The 19,177-nt window shown below is 40.5% G+C and overlaps 3 protein-coding genes and 1 long non-coding RNA gene across 4 annotated transcripts; all 4 read left to right on the top strand.

Annotated features, from left to right (window-relative positions):
* The first annotated feature begins 761 nt into the window (after positions 1-761).
* LOC146978395 (uncharacterized) lies at positions 762-2,178 on the top strand. The gene is made up of 3 exons (XM_085790216.1): positions 762-929; positions 1,448-1,650; positions 2,041-2,178. Exons 1-3 carry the CDS (start codon positions 875-877, stop codon positions 2,176-2,178), a joined length of 396 nt encoding a protein of 131 aa, XP_085646342.1. The 5' UTR covers positions 762-874.
* Positions 2,179-2,326: 148 nt separating this feature from the next.
* Positions 2,327-3,038, top strand: LOC146978396 (uncharacterized). Its single transcript, XR_015036965.1, has 2 exons — positions 2,327-2,453; positions 2,558-3,038. It is a non-coding gene; the product is annotated as an uncharacterized LOC146978396 (long non-coding RNA).
* Positions 3,039-4,846: 1,808 nt separating this feature from the next.
* On the top strand, positions 4,847-6,812 carry LOC146978397 (uncharacterized). The gene is made up of 5 exons (XM_085790356.1): positions 4,847-4,985; positions 5,519-5,694; positions 5,953-6,032; positions 6,240-6,385; positions 6,488-6,812. Exons 1-5 carry the CDS (start codon positions 4,940-4,942, stop codon positions 6,499-6,501), a joined length of 462 nt encoding a protein of 153 aa, XP_085646482.1. The 5' UTR covers positions 4,847-4,939; the 3' UTR covers positions 6,502-6,812.
* Positions 6,813-8,655: 1,843 nt separating this feature from the next.
* LOC146978398 (uncharacterized) lies at positions 8,656-15,172 on the top strand. Its single transcript, XM_085790217.1, has 9 exons — positions 8,656-8,766; positions 12,293-12,468; positions 12,727-12,800; positions 13,008-13,147; positions 13,242-13,340; positions 14,180-14,322; positions 14,634-14,707; positions 14,910-15,046; positions 15,138-15,172. Exons 1-9 carry the CDS (start codon positions 8,712-8,714, stop codon positions 15,170-15,172), a joined length of 933 nt encoding a protein of 310 aa, XP_085646343.1. The 5' UTR covers positions 8,656-8,711.
* The last annotated feature ends 4,005 nt before the right edge of the window (positions 15,173-19,177 follow it).

Here is a 19,177-nt window from a genome sequence, read left to right on the forward strand (position 1 = left end):
AAAGCTTGGTCAAATACTTTAATCTTCTGATGAGGAAAACCTTGTTCTGACAAGGTATATAACAGGCCCTTCCCACATGTTGTTGTCAAAGTAAACTAAAGATTAAATTATACTTTGAGTAAAAGGTTTGCACAACACACAGATGTCTTAAGAACAAAGCTCTATTTCTTAGCCAAAGTAAACTGCGATTGTGAATTTGAGGCCAATTTCCTTGATTTCTGAACAATGTAGAGGAGATATGATTCAGTTGTAGACCAGCCTCTGATCCCTGCCCATTCTTATCCTGATTGAATAAAACCCTGACCAGACAACAAGAAGGTCCTTGATATCACCAGAGCAGTACAGGATTCAAGTTGACCAACTCCAACTCACCATGGTACGACTGGGCCGACAGTGGACCAGCACTCTGTGCTTACTGACCATTTCAGGTAAGATGTTTTATTGAATTAATGAAAGATGTAGCAGGGCTGTTCAAACTACATTCTATAATCTACATGTCCTGTTCACAGGGTGACTGAGTCATATTTTGTTACTCCAAGAGCGTCAGGTCTTTGTTCTGCTGGTTGACTTCTGCAGAAGTCGACCACTCCAGGGTGTACCTCACCCTTGCACAATAACAGTAAAAAGTTTGTGCAACACACGGATGTCTTAAAAACTAAATTAATCCCCATTTCCTAACCAAAGTAAACAGTGAGGGTGTATGTGAAGCTCATTTTCCTTTATTTCTGAATATTGTAGAGGAAATATGACTCAGTTGAGGACAAGCCTCTGATCTCTGCCCATTGTTATCCTGACTGCATAAAACCCTGGACATGACAGACTTCAACACCAAATCAGGAGGTCCTTGATAGCACCAGACCAACTCGATCTCACCATGGTACGACTGGGCCAAATGTGGACCGGCACTCTGTGCTTCCTGACCATTTCAGGTAAGAAATTTGAATGAATCAATGAAAGATGTAGCAGCGCCATTCAAACTTCTATCTAATCGACATTTGCATCATTTTGAGTCAGATGTCCTGTTCACAGGGGGACTGGTCCACATTTTGTTATTCCCAGAGTGTCAGATCTTTATTCCCTATCTTCACATTGTCCTGGTCAGCTAATAGAAACACAGGGAGAAGCTTCAACATTAATGTCCACTCCAGTTCCTCTGCGTGTTGGTTTAAAACTGAGACTGAAATGTGACTATTGAATGTGAATGTTGTGTTTATTAGCGTTGACCTCTCCAGGGTGTACCTCAACCTCACCCTTGCAAAATTTCAGTTGGGATGGCTCCAGCCCCCACTGTGACTCTACAATGAAAAAGCAATATAGCTAATGGATGCATGAATGGATGGATGGATATTAAGGTCATTTGTAGGATGTATGTTACAGACCAACATCCCAATGCAGCTCTCTTCATGCTTTTGGCAGCAGAATGCAACAACACAACACTCAATAACAGAATCTGTCCCATTGAATCCTGCAGGTCTGCTGACTTTTGGGGCTGTTCCTGATGTGCCTGAAGGTTTCAACGTGGAGCTCCTCAGCCCATCACAGAGGGCCTTCTTGATCCCCGTAGAGATCACCAACCGCGAGTTCACTCCAGCTTTGGTCCACCAGGACACTGAGGAATTCAAGGACATGTACAAGGTTGTTCGTGCCCTGGTAAGATTGGTTTCCTTCAAAACCATTGATTGGCAGATGTGTTTATTTTGCTGATAGAGTTGGGCTCCTGGCTGCTGTCTCAATGATTAAGCACAGAGAAACAAAGAACTGCTCAGTTTGCCATCTAACTGTGCTGTGGCGCTACTCTTGCAGTAGGGACTAGGTAGTACATGTGCTGTCACCACTACATTGTGATATTACCTCTGTCTTTAGAAGCTGATCCCTACGTTCCATCATGCTACCTCTGCTATGTGTGTCAGGTTGTGTGTGATTGACTATATGTGTATGGTGGATTGTAGAAACTGAATTGCCCTTCGAAGATCAATAAAGTCTCCTGTACCTGTACCTGTACCTGATCTGTATTTGTTATTTTCTGTCTTTATTTTACAGTTCAACGGGGTCTTCAAATGCAGTGACTGTTCCACCAAAGACTTCTATGGAGGCGTTGCAGCAATAGCTTTTGGGTATCATCAGTACTACAAATTACTCACTCATGGAGAAATTGGATATAGATATAGAGATGAATGATAGTGCAGCACACTCAAATTCCCTGTGAAACCATAAGTGGAACCTTGCAAGTAGATGTAGTTATTTACACTGAGTTGAAGCAATTATTGGATCTCTACTGAAATTTGCTCTTTAATGAGTTCATTTGTTCCTTCACAGCCCTGGATCAGTGATTGCAAACGCAGTTGTGATCTTTGACACCACCAACATCAACCAAGTGGTTGCCTGGGCACTATTTCAGAGACATGCTGAAAAGGCTGCCGGAAATCTCCAACTTAACATGGCCTACACAAACAGTGAGACATACTGTTGTTCATATATTCCCAGTTGTTATCATGTTCATGTTGGAACCACTACATTTGTCACTGATCCCTCTTCTTTGCTGTTTTTTTTTCTATAGGGAACAATGTAATGGAATTGGCAAGAAACAAGAAACATCCTCACGTGAACTGAGAGGCGTTCTCTTCAAACCAGCAGAAGATGGCGGCAAAGGCGCTCTGCAGCATCTTATGTCCACTGAAGAAAACATAACATAAAAACATAAAACAAAATAACATAAAAAAAAAAAAAGAATCAATGTCTCAGACTCTGACCTGGACACCTGAACCACAACATTTCCAGCTTGTGTACATGTATGACTGTAGATAACTGAGAAATGTTTCTGATGTTCGCAAAGTTTGATCTGATCTGGAGGCTGACGTGATTAATAAAGCAACATTTTACAGATGTTTCCCACAAAAACTGAAAGTCTCCATGTATAAAATCTGATGTGATAACTTTTTGAAGTGTCTTGGGCCAGTTGTACAAAACACCTTAAGTGACGATTTTCCTGTAAACCTGTCTTAACATTTCCTCGAAATAAAAACAGTTGCACAACAGAACCTTAAGTCTTCCTCTTAAAATTTCAGGTTTTCTCCTTATTAAAGAACCATAAGTGGTGTAGTGTATTATACACCTTAACTTTTTTACTTTAATAACTTAAAGTATTGTATATTCTTCTTTGTATGTATGTAGGCCTTTTTTGGACAGATGCTCTACTTCATGGGTTCCACAATTTGCTTAGAAGTGAATCTGACCTAATGGGATATGCATGGTTCAATATGACTGAATGATCTTGTTGTCTTCTCTAATGGGTAAGAGACATGGGATACAGAATATGGGTTTTTTGCTAGCCTAAAAGTTAAAAGGTCAAGTCAAAGGTCATTGGCCATCTGGACGGGAGGTTTCTCTCTGTCTGGAGAAGGTGGAGTGTTGGAGATAAGCCAACATATAAAAAGGAAGGTTTTAGAGTTGAGAGGGAGAGATCTCATTTTGGACCAGAGATGCTCCAGGATTCGGCATTTTTGTACACTGTTCTTCTTGTTAATAAACTTCTTTTTTGAATACAAGCGAAGACGTGTCAGTGGTGATCCCTTCTTTTCATCAACACATCAATATACCACAGTGGAACCTTAAGAATCACTTAAGGTCACTTAATCGCATAAAATAAACCAGAGACCAAAGAAAAAACTTAAGGTATCTCTGCCTTTATTAACTGCAGCAGTTTATGTTGACAAAGAGAGAAGATGAACACAAAAGACACCCTCAACATAGGGGGTGATTGATTTTCCATCCAAGGTTTGAAATGTGTCCAGCAGTCAAGAGGTGGATCAGTCACTGGGTTCACTACAATTTCAAATCGCGTGATCTTTCCACGCAGGTATAGTCAAGGTGTTTCATGCCCATGTGGTGGGTCACTCACGTGTTTAACATTTCTTAACTATTTGCTAAAGACGGAGGTCAAGTTCACATCGAAACACCAGGAGGCTGGCACACTTGACAAACACTATCACACGTTCTATAAACAAACAGACAGTCACCATGCAAACGGTATAGTTTCACCACTGTGAAAGCTTTGTCAAATGCTTTAATCTTCTGATGAGGAAAACCTTGTTCTGACAAGGTATATAACAGGCCCTTCCCACATGTTGTTGTCAAAGTAAACTAAAGATTAAATTATACTTTGAGTAAAAGGTTTGCACAACACACGGATGTCTTAAGAACAAAGCTCTATTTCTTAGCCAAAGTAAACGGCGATTGTGAATTTGAGGCCAATTTCCTTGATTTATGAACAATGTAGAGGAGATATGATTCAGTTGTAGACCAGCCTCTGATCCCTGCCCATTCTTATCCTGACTGAATAAAACCCTGACCAGACAACAACACCAAATCAAGAAGGTCCTTGATATCACCAGAGCAGTACAGGATTCAAGTTGACCAACTCCAACTCACCATGGTACGACTGGGCCGACAGTGGACCAGCACTCTGTGCTTACTGACCATTTCAGGTAAGATGTTTTATTGAATTAATGAAAGATGTAGCAGGGCTGTTCAAACTACATTCTATAATCTACATGTCCTGTTCACAGGGTGACTGAGTCATATTTTGTTACTCCAAGAGCGTCAGGTCTTTGTTCTGCTGGTTGACTTCTGCAGAAGTCGACCACTCCAGGGTGTACCTCACCCTTGCACAATAACAGTAAAAAGTTTGTGCAACACACGGATGTCTTAAAAACTAAATTAATCCCCATTTCCTAACCAAAGTAAACAGTGAGGGTGTATGTGAAGCTCATTTCCTTTTTTCTGAATAGGAGATATGATTCAGTTGTGGACAAGCCTCTGATCCCTGCCCATTCTTATCCTGACTGAATAAAAGCCTGGACATGACAGACTCCAACACCACTAATAGGAAGATCCTGGATATCACCAGAGCAGGGCTAAAGTTCACCAACTGGATCTCACCATGGTACGACTGGGGAGCAGCACTCTGTGCTTACTGGCCATTTCAGGTAAGAAATTTTACTTTAATGAAAGATGTAGCAGGGATGACCGGTCCTTGTTTTACTATTTCCAGAGTGTCAGGTCTTTATTCCCTAACCTCACACTGTCCTGGTCAGCCAATAGAAACATACAAGAAGTAGCATCAACATAAATCCAACTCCAGTTCCTCTGCATGTTGGTTTAAAACTGACTGAAATGTCACTATTGAATTTAATGTTATGTTAATTAAGGCTAACCTCTCCAGAGTGTACCTCAACCTTGCACCATTTCAGTTGGGATTGGCTCCAGCCCCCACCGTGACTCTAAAATGATAAGCAGTATAGCTAATGGATGGATGTCTGTTAAGGTCATTTGTGGGGTGTATGTTACAGACCATCACATCAGGACTTATTCTTCAGGTGGGGTCATGGGTTTCTCAAGTTGATCTGTTGATATTTTGCAATATCTCAAGTAGCATTTTAATTTCTCTTCATGCTTTTGGCAGCAGAATATGCAAAAACACAACATTCAATAACAGAGTCTGTCGCATTGAATCCTGCAGGTCTGCTGACTGTTGGGGCTGTTTCTCTGCCTGAAGGTCTCAATGTGAAGCCGCTCAGCCCTTTACAGAGGGGCTATGTGATTCGCATTGAGATCACCAACCGCAAGTTCACTCCAGCTTTGAGCGACCCTGAATCTAAGGGATTCAAAGACATGTACACGGAAATTAGTGCCCTGGTAAGATTGGTTTCCACCACAAGATCTATTCTTCTATTCTTTGCTGATAGAGTTGGGCTCCTAGCTGCTGTCTCAATAATTAAGCACAGAGAAACAAGGAACTGTTCGGAGTGCTATATGTCACTGTGCTGTGGCACTACTCTTGCAGTAGGGACTAGGTAGTATTGTCACCACTACACTGTGATATTACAACTGCCTTTCAGTCTTACAGTATAAGAAGCTGATCTGTATTTGTTATTTTCTGTTTTTATTTTACAGTTCAACGGTGTCTATAAATGCGGTGACTCCCGCTGTCCCACCAGTTCCTCCTATGCTGGTGTCCAAGGAATGGTTTTCAGGTATCATCAATACTACTAATCACTCACTTGTGGAGGATCTGGATTTAGATGTAGAGACTAATCCTTCTAGTGCAGCACAGACTCCATTTCCCTGTGAAACCATAAGTGGAGCCTTGGAAGTAGATGTAGTTATTTACACTGAATTGAACTGATTATTGGATCTCTACTGTAACTTGTTCTTTAATGTGTTCATTTGTTCCTTCACAGCTCTGGATCTGCTGGATCAGTTGTTGCATTTGCAGTTGTGGCCTTTAACACCCCCTCCATCAATCGAGTGGTTGTCAGGTCATTGTTCCTGAGAAACGCCCAAATGGCTGCTGGAAATCTTGAACTTAACATGGCCTACACAACCAGTAAGACATACTGTTGTTCATATATTCCCAGTCGTTATTATGTTCATGTTGGAACTCTTACATTTGTAACTGATCCCTCTTCTTTGCTTCTTTTTTCTATAGCGGACTCCTTGTAGGTCAGTGATCAAAATGTATGACAGGAAACAGGAAACATTCTCACGTGGACTGAGAGGCGTTCTCTTCAAACCAGCGAGCGTGGCGGGTGGCGGCGAGGGCGCTCTGCAGCACCTTGATGTCCACTGAAGAAGACAGGATGACAAAATAAACCTTAGCGTGTCAGATTCCAACCTGGACCACAATATTTCCAACTTTACTGTATGACTGAAGATAACTGAGAAATGTTTCTGATGTTTTCACAAAGTTTGATCTGATCTGGAGGCTGACGTGATTAATAAAGCAACATTTTCCAGATGTTTCTCACAAAATACTGAAAGTCTCAATGTGTGAATTCTGATGAGATAACTTTTTGAAGTTTCTGGGGCCAAAACCTGTTTTAACATTTCCTTGAAATAAAACAGTTGCACAAAAGAACATTGAGTCTTCCCCTTAAAATTTCAGGTTTTCTCCTTATTAAAGAGTCACTGAAAGTCTCTTAACCGCACAAAAGACAGTAGAGACCAAGGTAACACTCGGGGTGGGTGCATAGCACATTCAAAAGACCTTTCATAAGCTGTTCGTAATGCATTCACAACGGCTTCATGAGTCATGACTCAGCATGGGTTACATTGCTGTGGAATAACGACCTGGGCCTTTTTTTTTTTTTTCTCAAAATAAGTCCCCTAATTGCACCTGGAAATACAAGAACAAAATACCCATATTCAGCATTCTATTGTAATGATTCATAGCTTATGAATGTTATTTTGTATGTCACTTCACAATATAGTGTCAGTGAAGGCTTCATAAGGTCTAGGAGTTATTTGTAAATCTTTCATGGATGGTTTGTGAATGTTACTTTGTATGTTACTTTACTATACAGGTGACGAAGGATTCATAACTGAATGGCAAATGATGCTACCACTGGAATCATATGGTGTCTGGGCAACTTTGAACAAAGCAAACAATGCCTCAATTCTGCATATGTGACTTTAATTTAGCCTTAATTTTATCCCAGTAGGCCCACTTCCAGGTGTAAAAAAAAAGGACTTTGATGAAACATCTGGGTAACACACTATGCATTCGTGACTGTTTTATGACGCCTTCATGAACTATTGCAATACTGAATGGGGTATTTTGTTCATTTTGTGCAATTAGGAGACTTTTATTTAGAAAAAAATTCTCAATTTGTTATTCCATAGCAATGTAACCCAATGTATGAATGCCTCATGAAGCCGCTGTGAATGCTTTATGAACACCTTATGAAAGGTCTTATGAATGTGTTAAGTAAAGTGTTACAGAGACGAAAGAAACAAACGTATCTGTCTTTATTAACTGCAGCAGTTTATGTTGACAAAGGAAGAAGATGAACACGAATGACACCCTCAACAAAGGGGGCGATTGATTTTCCATCCCAGGTTTGAGCAGAAAATTTGTCAGTTACTGGGTATTCAGTTTTATATCACATGATCTTTCCACTCAGGTATAGTCAAGGTGTTTCATCTGCTAAAGACTGTGGTCAAGTTCACCTGGCACACTTGACACTATCACAAGTGCTTGTGTCAACAAACAGACAGCCACCAAGGAAGCAATATAATTTCACCACTGTGAAATCTTGCTCAAATGCTTTAATCTTTTCACAAAGAAAATCATAATCATAATCCATGTCCCTCTGTTGATTAGCAGCTTCCAACAACAAAAGATTCAAGAAAACATGCATAATTTGGAGCTTGCTTACATTATTGGACATGACATAGGAAAAATAATCCTTCAGCATCAAATAGAACATTTAAGACACTTAATGGACCCAACCCCTGGACTTGATTCATGCAGCCATAGAGTTTGTTCCAGGTAGAGTTACCTGCAGATGATAAAAGTAAATCAACCTGAGAGTAGGAAAGTGCATCCTTGTTCTGATATACAACAGGCCGTTCCCACATGTTGTTGTTAAAGTAAACTAAAGATTAAATTATACTTGAAGTAAAAGGTTTGCACAACACACGGATATCTTAAAAACAAAGCTCTATTTCTTAGCCAAAGTAAACAGCGAGGGTATATTTGAGGCCAATTTCCTTGCTAGAGGAGATATGATTGAGTTGTAGACCAGCCTCTGATCCCTGCCTATTGTTATCCTGACTGAATAAAACCCTGACCAGACAACAACACCAAATCAAGAAGGTCCTTGATATCACCAGAGCAGTACAGGATTCAAGTTGACCAACTCCAACTCACCATGGTACGACTGGGCCGACAGTGGACCAGCACTCTGTGCTTACTGACCATTTCAGGTGAGATGTTTTATTGAAATAATGAAAGATGTAGCAGGGCTGTTCAAACTTCTGTCTAATCTACATTTGTTTCATATTGAGTTGAGTTAGATGTCCTGGTCACAGGGTAACTGGTCCATATTTTGTTATTTCCAGAGCATCAGGTCTTGGTTACTGAAATGTCACTACTGTATTGAATAAAATGTTGTGTTTATTAAGGTTAACCTCTCCAGGGTGTACCCCACCCTTACACTATTTCATTTGGGATTGGCTCCAGCCCCCACTGTGACTCTAAAATGACAAGCAGTAGCCTATAGCTAATGGATGGCTGTCCTTTAAGATCATTTGTAGGATGTATGTTACAGACCATCACCTCAATGCAGCTCTCTTCATGCTTTTGGCAGCAGAATATGGAACAATACAACAATCTGTCCCATTGAATCCTGCAGGTCTGCTGACTGTTGGGGCTCTTCCCCTGCCTGAAGGTTTCAACGTGGAGCAGCTCATCCCGCCACAGAGGGCCTTCTTGATTCCCATAGATATCACCAACCGCAAGTTCACCCCAGCTTTGGTCGACCAGGAATCTAAGGAATACAAGGACATGTACAAGGATGTTAGTACGCTGGTAAGATTGGTTTTCTTCAGGATGGCAGGTGCCGTGCTGCGTAAAGATCTAAAACCAAATTGAATGGCAGACGTTTTTGTTTTGCTGATGGAGTTGGGCTCCTAACTGCTGTTCCAAAGATTAAGCATTAAGAAAAAAGGAACTGTTCCATTTTCATATGTAACCGGGCTGTGTCACTATTGTAGTAGTACTGCAGCAGTATGTGCTGTCACCTTTACATTGTGATATTACAGCTGTATTTCAGTCTTAAAGCTGATCTGATTTGTCATTTTCTGTTTTTATTTCACAGTTGAACGGGGTCTATGATTGCGACGATGACTCCCTCTGTCCCACCAAAACCTTCTATGGAGGTGTTGCAGCAATGACTTTCAGGTATCATTAATACTACTAATCACTCACACATGGAGGAACTGGATTTAAATGTAGAGACTAATCCTTCCATTGATAGTGTAGCACAGACTCCATTTCCCTGTGAAACTATAAGTAAGTGGAACCTTTGAAGTAGATGTAGTTAATTACACCGAGTTGAATTGATTATCATCTCTACTATAACTTGTTCTTTGTGTGTTTATTTCTCTTCACAGTCCTGGATCGGTTATTGCAAATGCAATTGTGGTTTTTAACTCCCACTCCATCAATCATGTGGTTGCCTGGGCATTATTTCAGAGTAATGCCGAAAATGCCACTGGAAATCTCCAACTTAACATGGCCTACACAACCAGTGAGACATTGTTCATCAATTTCCAGTTGTTATCATGTTCATGGTGAAACTTCTACATTTGTAACTAACCCCTCTTTTTTCGCTTCTCTTTTTTATAGGAGACCACGTAATACAAGTTGCGTGGCCCGAGTCCACAACCAGCACGACAACCACACCTACTTCAACCACCACAACACCTACGACAGCCACAGCTACTTCAACTACAGCATCTACTACGACCCACTCCGGTGCCTCTGCATGTTGGTTTAAAACTAACACTGAAATGTCACTGTTGAAGTTGAATGTTCTGTTGGCAGTTTTTCTCAGTTACTTTTGTTCATTTCTCTGATCAGATTTTAAATTCTCATAATTCAACATGTAGTCATTTGTTAGCATCGTAGCAGCAATTTCTCATTCCTTTGAACACATTGCAAATGCTTTTGGACATGTATCAATCACTTTCATACAATCCTCTGCTGTTTTATAACTTTATCATTTGCTTATGTCATGTCAATCAAGATGAACTTCACTCATGAATGCTTACTAATAGTCATTCCATATAAAACAAATATTCCTCATTTCATGTCTTGAGTCATTTCATACAAAAATGTTGAACTAGTTGTCAAAATCTGTCAAGCACATTTTATAAATTTCTCTCTCATTTTTTCCTGGAAATGTCTCTTAAATTGAACGATTGCTCTCATGTCAACCAGCTTTCATGATGAGGAGGTGTGTGAAGCATTAGTTGTAACCAATGATAAGCCACTTCTCCACACTCAGAGCTGAATCCCGCACTTGGAAAGCATGAACCTAGCAGGACATCGTGTGTACCATTTCTACAGTACTGTGACACAGAAATGGAAAGTCAGCGTCGTGGGAGAGGGGTGAGGATGAGGAAGAGGCCAAGTACATAGACAGATTCCTGATGAAATTAGGGCTATAATTGTGGACCATGTCGTCAGTCACGGCCTCACAATGGCTGAGGTTGGTCGAAGGGTGGCGCCAAATGTTGGGAGAACCACTCTAAATTCAATTATTCAAACATCTGGTAGGGAGAACAGGTATGTAGTATAGTATTGGACAGTAATTCAGCAACAAACACACCATGGAAGCGGTATAATTTCACCACTGTAAAGTCTTGCTCAAATGTCTTAATCCTTAAACAAAGAAAACCTTTGAAAAATAAACCTTCAGTAGCAGATACAAAATTATACAGATACAGAAACTTAATGCAACCAGCCCCTGGACTTGATTAATGCAGACACACAGTCACAAAGTTATAAAAGTAAATCAACCTGAGTGGGAAACTGGATTCCTGCTCTGACAAGCAGAGCAAGCAATTGAAGTAAAATGTTTGTGGAACACACGGATGTCTTAACAAACTAAATTAAGCTCTATTCCTTAACCAAAGTAAACAGTGAGGGTGTATGTGAAGCCAATTTTCCTTTATGTTTGAATAATGTAGAGCCAGAGGAGATATGATTCAGTTGTGGACCAGCCTCTGATCCCTGCCCATTCTTATCCTGACTGAATAAAAGCCTGGACATGACAGACTTCAACACCACTTATAGTGCTGGACTAAAGTTTATCAACTGGAACTCACCATGGTACGAACAGGCCGACTGTGGACCAGCACTCTGTGCTTACTGACCATGTCAGGTAAGAAATTTTACGTAGCAGCACTGTTCAAACTTCTGTTTAATCTACATTTGTATCATTTTAAGTTAGATGTCCTTTCCACAGGGATGACTGGTCCTTATCTTACTATTTCCAGAGCATCAGGTCTTTATTCCCTAACTTCACACTGTCCTAGTCAGCCAATAGAAACATATAGGAAGTAGCCTCAACATAAATCCAACTCCAGTTACTCTGCATGTTGGTTTAAAACTGAGACTGAAATGTCACTATTGAATGTGAATGGTGTGTTTATCAAGGTTGACCTCTCCAGGGTGTACCTCACCTCAATCTTGCACAATTTCAGTTGGGATGGCTCCAGACCCCACTGTGACCCTAAAATTATTATAAGCGATATAACTAAATGATGGATGTCTGCTATGGTCATTTGAAGGATGTATGCGACAGGCCATCAGCTCTGGACTGAGTCTTTATACATTTCTCAAGATGATCTTTTGCTATTTTGCAATATTCTGGATTAGCATTTTAATTTCAGCAGCAGAATATGTAACAATACAACACCCAATCTGTCCCATTGAATCCTGCAGGTCTGCTGACTGTTGGGGCTGTTCCTCTGCCTGAAAGTTTCAGTGTGGAGCAGCTCAGCTCCTCACAGACAGCTTTCTTCATTCCTGTAGAGATCACCAACTACAAGTTCACTGCAGCTATGCTCAACCCTGAAACTAAGGAGTACAAGGACATGTACAAGGACGTCTGTACCCTGGTAAGATTGGTTTTCTTCAGGAGGGCAGGTGCTGTGCTATGACGTTTTTCCTTATCTGATAGAGTTGGGCTTCTAACTGCTGTTTCAATGATTACGCACAGAGAAACAAGGAACTGTTCGGTGTACTATGTCACTGTGCTGTGGAGCTACTGTAGCAGTACACTCACCACTACACTGTGATATTACCTCTGTATTTCAGTCTTGCAATATAAAAACTTTATCTTTATTTGTTGTTTTCCTTTTTAATTTATTTTACAGTTCAGCGGGGTCTATAATTGCGATGACTGTTCCACCAAAAGCTTCTATGGAGGCGTTGCAACAATGACTTTCAGGTATCATCTATACTACTTATCACTCACTGATGGAGGAGCTGGATTTAGATGTAGAGACGAATCCTTCCATTGATAGAGCAGCACAGACTTCATTCCCCTGTGAAACCATAAGTGTAACATTAGATGTAGTTATTTACACTGAGTTGAACCGATAATTGGATCTCTACCGTAACTTGTTCTTTAATATGGTCATTTGTTTCTTCACAGCCCTGGATCCGTGATTGCAAATGCAATTGTGGTCTTTAACACCCACTCCATCAATCCTATGGTTGCCTGGTTATTATTTAAGAGATATGCCGAAAAAGCTGCGCCCCCAAATCTCCAACTTAACATGGCCTACACATCCAGTGAGACATTGTTCATCAATTAGTTGTTATCATGTTGATGATGGAACTATTACATTTGTAACTGACCCCTCTTCTTCACTTCTTTTTTCTATAGTGGACAAAATAGAAACAGTTGTAGTGCCCGAGACTACACCTACTACAATACCTACAACAACCACCACAACACCTACGACCCACCCCAGTTCCTCTGCATGTTGGTTTAAAATTAAGACTGAAATGTCACTAAAGTTGAATGTTGTATTTATTAAAGCAGAAGTAAGTGATATATTTGTGTTAATATAAGTCTTAAATAGTTATATCTTCCGACAGCAATCACTTACATAGAGTATTTGGTCTGAAACACGGGTCTGTCAGTCACTCTGCTCTGCTCTGAGCCGAAGAGAAAACATTTATCGTATCCTACAGTTTTTATCCAATGAGGAGAGAGAATGGCATGCAGGGTTGTGTGTGCAGCCAAGGGACGCCGTGAATGTGGCGACGTAGGGACGAGGACTGTTATGGTGCGTTCAAGGAAACTCGTATTTTTCCGACCGCGAAGTGGTACCAGTTCGATCTGGTACGAGTTCACCGGTCGGAAGTTACGAGTGGCCGTTATAGTGACTTTCACCGGTAAAACAGGTCGGAAAAACACGAGTGGGTTGCCTGGAACGCTACAAAGTCGTAAGTTGTGACTTGAAGCTGTAATTTACGATTTCAAAAGCCTGCCTGGAACGCAGCATTAGCGAAAACGACCGGACCACTTACTTCTGCTTTAAGGTTAACCTCTCCAGTGTGTACCTCACCCTTGCACAATTTCAGTTGGGATTGGCTCCAGCTCCCACTGTGACTCTACAATGACAAGCAGTATAGCTAATGGATGGATGTAATTTAGGACATTTGTAGGAATGTATGTTACAGACCATTGCCTCTATGCAGCTCCCTTCATGCTGTTGAAAGCAAAATATGTAACAACACAACACTCAATAACATAACCTGTCCCATTGAACTCTACAGTTCTGCTAATTGCTCCCCTAACCCCTTCCCTGCATGAAGGTCTCAGTGTGGAGCTGCTCAGCTCCACCTCACAGAGGGTCTTCTTGATTCCCATAGAGATCACCAACCACCAGTTCACTGCAGCGATGCTCTACCCTGAAACTAAGGAGTATAAGAACATGTACAATTACGTCTGTACCCTGGTAAGATTGGTTGCCTTTAGATAGATAGATAGATAGATAGATAGATAGATAGATAGATAGATAGATAGATAGATAGATAGATAGATAGATAGATAGATAGATAGATAGATAGATAGATAGATAGATAGATAGATAGATAGATAGATAGATAGATAGAAAGATAGATAGATAGATAGATAGATAGATATCACTGCACTGAGGCGCTACTGTTGCAATAGTACTGCAATAGTGCTGTCACCACTATACTGTGATAATACCTCTGTATTTCAGTCTAAAAGTATAAGGTGCTGATTGTATTTGTTGTTTTACAGTTCAACAGGGTCTATAACTGCAGTGACTGTCCCACCAAAACCTTCTATGGAGGCGTTGCAACGATGATTTTCAGGTTTCATCTATACTACTACTACTACACATGGAGGATCTGGATTTAGATGTAGAGACTAATCCTTCTAGTGCAGCACAGACTCCATTCCCCTGTGAAACCATAAGTGTAACCCTTGGAAGTAGATGTAGATATTTACACTTGAACTGATTATTGGATCTCTACTGTAACTTGTTCTTTAATGTGTTTATTTTTTCCTTCACAGCCCCGGATCGGTTATTACAAATGCAATCGTGGTCTTTAACGCCCCCTCCATGAATAATATCATTGCCTGGGCACTATTTCAGATAAATGCCCCAAAAGCTGCTGAAAATCTTCAACTGAACATGGCCTACACAACCTGTGAGACATTGTTCATCTATTCCTAGTTGTTATCATGTTGGAACTTCTACATTTGTGATTGATCCCTTGTCTTTGTTTCTTTTTTCTTTAGTGGACAATGTAGAACAAGTCGATTACATGGACTGAGACCAGCGGGCATGTCAGATGGCAATGAGGGAACTCTGCAGCACCTTGATGTCCACTGAAGAAAACAGGATGATAAAATAAACTTCAGTATCTCCTGAACCTGGACACCTGAACCACAACATTTATAGCTTGTGAACATGTATGAGTGTAGATATCTGAGAAATGTTTCTGATGTTTTCACAAAGTTTGATCTGATCTGGAAGCTGAAGTGATGATTAAAGCAACGTTTTCCAGATGTTTCCCACAAAACACAAAAAATCCCCATGTGTAAAATCTGATCAAGGTTTATAGGATGTGATAACTTTTTGATGTGTCTTGGGCCAGTTGTACAAAACACCCCAAGTGACAATTTCCTGTAAACCTGTTTTAATATTTCCTTAGAAACATTTGCACTAAATAACCTTAAAGGGATATTCTGGCGTAAATGTAACCTATGGACTAACCTAACACACTGTGAGACCAAGTAGAACACCCCCTTGAGAGATGAAGTTTGCTGACTGCAAACTTCTTGAGTTAGAGCAACTTCAGCACAGACATCCAGATAGTAAATACTGCTGTCTTTGTAGCCCAGAGCCAACCACAATCAAAAGAGACACTCATAGCCACAAATAATGCTCATTACAGCACAATACTTCATTAACAGTACAAATAGTACACATAATACGAGACATCAACATTTATGCTAGAATATCCTCCAGGTTTTCTCCTTATTAAAGAATCACTAAAGGTCACATAACTGCAAAAAAAAAAAAAAAACACATTAGAAACCAGAGTAAAAACCTAGGGTATATCTGTCTTTATTAACTGCAGCGGTATATGTTGACAAAGGAAGAAGATGAACACAAAAGATGCTCCCTAAACAAGGGCGGATTCAGTAGCGTGCACAGATGGACACTAGGTGGTGCTATAGCACCTGCCCTTTGCCCTCTGGACCAAGCAAGTGCCCTTTTGAAAGTTGTGTTTGTTTTATTTTTTACAGTGAACATATGTTGCCCATGTTGACATGGTCTGCCTTGTTGTAATGTCACCAAGCAGTCTTATTCATTTTAAGGCAGGAGGATGAGAGCCTAATGCTCACTCAAGTCTTTGAGCTATGGTCCAATTGAAATCTCAAGTCTGAACTAGAGTCCCTTTTTTCAATGTTATGTTAAAATTAGTTGATTTCTAATGGTTATTTGTTTTGTAGACACAATGCACAATACTGCACTGCAATCTTTATTTTGTTGTTTCCAATGCTAGTCTCTTTAAATTGATACAGTAATTTTATTAACATAATGAAATAAATAAATAAATAAGCAATTATGTACAACATGTGCCTGTAATGTCTTTTTAATCTAAAATCTCATGCTGCGGGTAGCCGGCCGTTCCACATGAAGTGCCCTAATTTTTCACTGAGCACCTGCCACCCAAATATCTGTGCACAACACTGGGCGGATTGATTTTCCATCCCAGGTTTGAACAAAAAAAAAAAGGTTACATATGATTTAAGACTGCTTAAGACTGTGTTTGAGTTCACATCGAAACACCAGGAGGCTGAGATGAAGAGCAAACTTCACAAACACAATCACAAATGCTAATGTCAACAGACAGCCACCATGGAAGCGGTATAATTTCACCACTAGGGGAGACCGGGGATGGTTGAAACAAAGGGATTGTTGTAACACTCTCAGTTTGACCACTTAGAAACGAGCTGTGGTGATGTCATCAATACAGTCCATGCCCACTTGGAGCTCACAGGTGAAGCCTCATGTCTCTGAGTTGAAAACTGTCTGTTCTGGAGCCAAAAAACGATTTTTCAGGTAAGAAAGTAAATATTTCCATCACAACTATTTTTTGCATAGTGTCCATTGTGTTGTAGATACAGGTGTTTCGCTTACATAAGCTCAAGTAGTAGTTTCTCTAGTTTAATTTGATATGCCGCATTAGTGCTAGCTTAAAGCTAAATGCTAAAAATGGTTAGCTTTTTAATGGCTGCCTGGCATTAATTTACACAATCTGTGATGGTGTAGTAGAAGTCCAAGTGTATGTCATTTACAGCAGACAAATATGGGTACCACATGTCAAAATGTGAGATCTCTAGCACCAACAACCACTGAGTTACACTTGCTCAAACAAAAAGTGTTTCTATCATCCCCGGTCTCCCCTATAAAACCTTGCTTAACGGTCTTAAAAGAAAACCTTTGAAAAATAAGCCTTAAGTATCAAATAGAACATTTAAGAAACTTAATGCAACCAGCTCCTGCACTTCATAAAGGTGGGAAAGCTGCTTGATTGTGGTCTGCTCCACTGCTCTGTTTGTGTTGTCGTGGAAATTTTCTGTTGCTGTTGCTGGTGAAAAATGAAATAGAGACTTGGCCGGCCATCATGATTTTATTTCCTTGCAAGGAAAGGTCCATTCGACCCGAGTGGGTGATGTTGATGAAAAAGACAAAGAAAAATGGGGAGACCTAAACATTTATACTTGAGAAACGCCCCCTCAGGTATATTCCACACCCCTTTGTCTGCTGCAGGGGTCAGCCCCCTACTCAGGATATCTTTTCAGGTAGGCTATTGGCACCGACATCCTGGAGTGTGATTAAGAGGTCTAATCAATGCACTTTAAAATACAAAAGGGTTTGAGTATATCATGAGGAAATGAGAGGTTGGGTGTCTCTGGAACCTGATGCAATTACAAGGTCTAGACATTAGAATACACAAATGGGTGACAAACAAAAGAGGATCTGATACCTTGGAGGGAAAGCAGGGGGTAGGGACGTCACAAGTGATTAAAACAAAGGAATATTCAAATTTACCATTACAGTGTGTGTTCATACGGTGCAGCTCAAGGTCCAGCTTGTGCAGGTTGGGAGGTACGGTGGTGATGAGCCCGTCTCATTGGTCAGCATGGACATCACTGAAACACACACAGTCAGCTGTTAGTCACATCACATCAGCGTGTTACATTACAGACATACACATTGTTATCACCCTACAATTAAATGAAGCCACTGGGTTTGACTGAGACTGACTGAAAACTTATTTTGGTCACTCTGTTATTGTATAGTCACAGATCTTCTCATGTACTAGTTGTGCTCTGTCCATGTGGGTTTATAGTGATGCCTGTGACTACAGCAGAGTCATGTGACCAGTCATGTGACCAATGCTGATTGTACCCTTTCATAATGATATTGAGGGTTTAACTGGACTCATGTATTGACAGGTGACAGCAGATAACAGCTGTGACATCAACAGTCTGACGTCCTTCTTCTTCAGTTTCATCATATCTGAGAACTAAATGTTTCCTTTGGGAGAAAGGTCTCCACTACTCAGAGCAGCGACTGCCTCCACTGTAACAGGAAAACACAACCGTTTGAATAAAGTAAGATTAAAACACCCAGTTTTCCTATGATACTGATCTTAAAAAGTGTTAAATCAGGTAGTTTACAAAATAAAGTCCAGGCTGGCAGCAGCTTTCATTCATTCCTTGTGATGACTCATGTGTTGGGAGGATTTTGAGGATCACAGCCAGGTAAGAGACGTTGTGTCCTTCTTGTAAGAGCCCACCTGACATACTCCGTCAATATTCTATGAAATGCAGTTGTGACAGATGTGACCAGATGTTTGCCATAGTCATGACAAGAGGCTATTCACACCTTTATGTCACATGTATCAAACAACAGCTGTAACGTGCTGTAGCAACAGAAAAATGACTCACCGTTTCAAAGTTGCCATGGAGGAACGATCAGGTTGATCTTTGTCACCTACTTCTTCTTAATGAACCATGTCAAGCTGTCACTCTCATCAGTTCAAACTCTTGACTCTACAATCACTGGAAAAACAAAACTCCAAGAATCAAACTATCCACTCAACAAAAAACAAAAACCCATTAAGGTGCACAAGCTCCTGACATTTTCCATCACTTCAGAGCTCACAAACTTCAATGCTTCTTCAAACTGTCCAACAGTTGCTCTTTGGTGCCCTGCAAATACATTAAAACTCTAAAGTGATACACAGTTGAAGTAATGG

This window comes from Trachurus japonicus, chromosome 11, assembly GCF_045865225.1.
Source record: "Trachurus japonicus isolate A0001 chromosome 11, Traja_1.0".
NCBI classification, from domain to species: domain Eukaryota; kingdom Metazoa; phylum Chordata; class Actinopteri; order Carangiformes; family Carangidae; genus Trachurus; species Trachurus japonicus.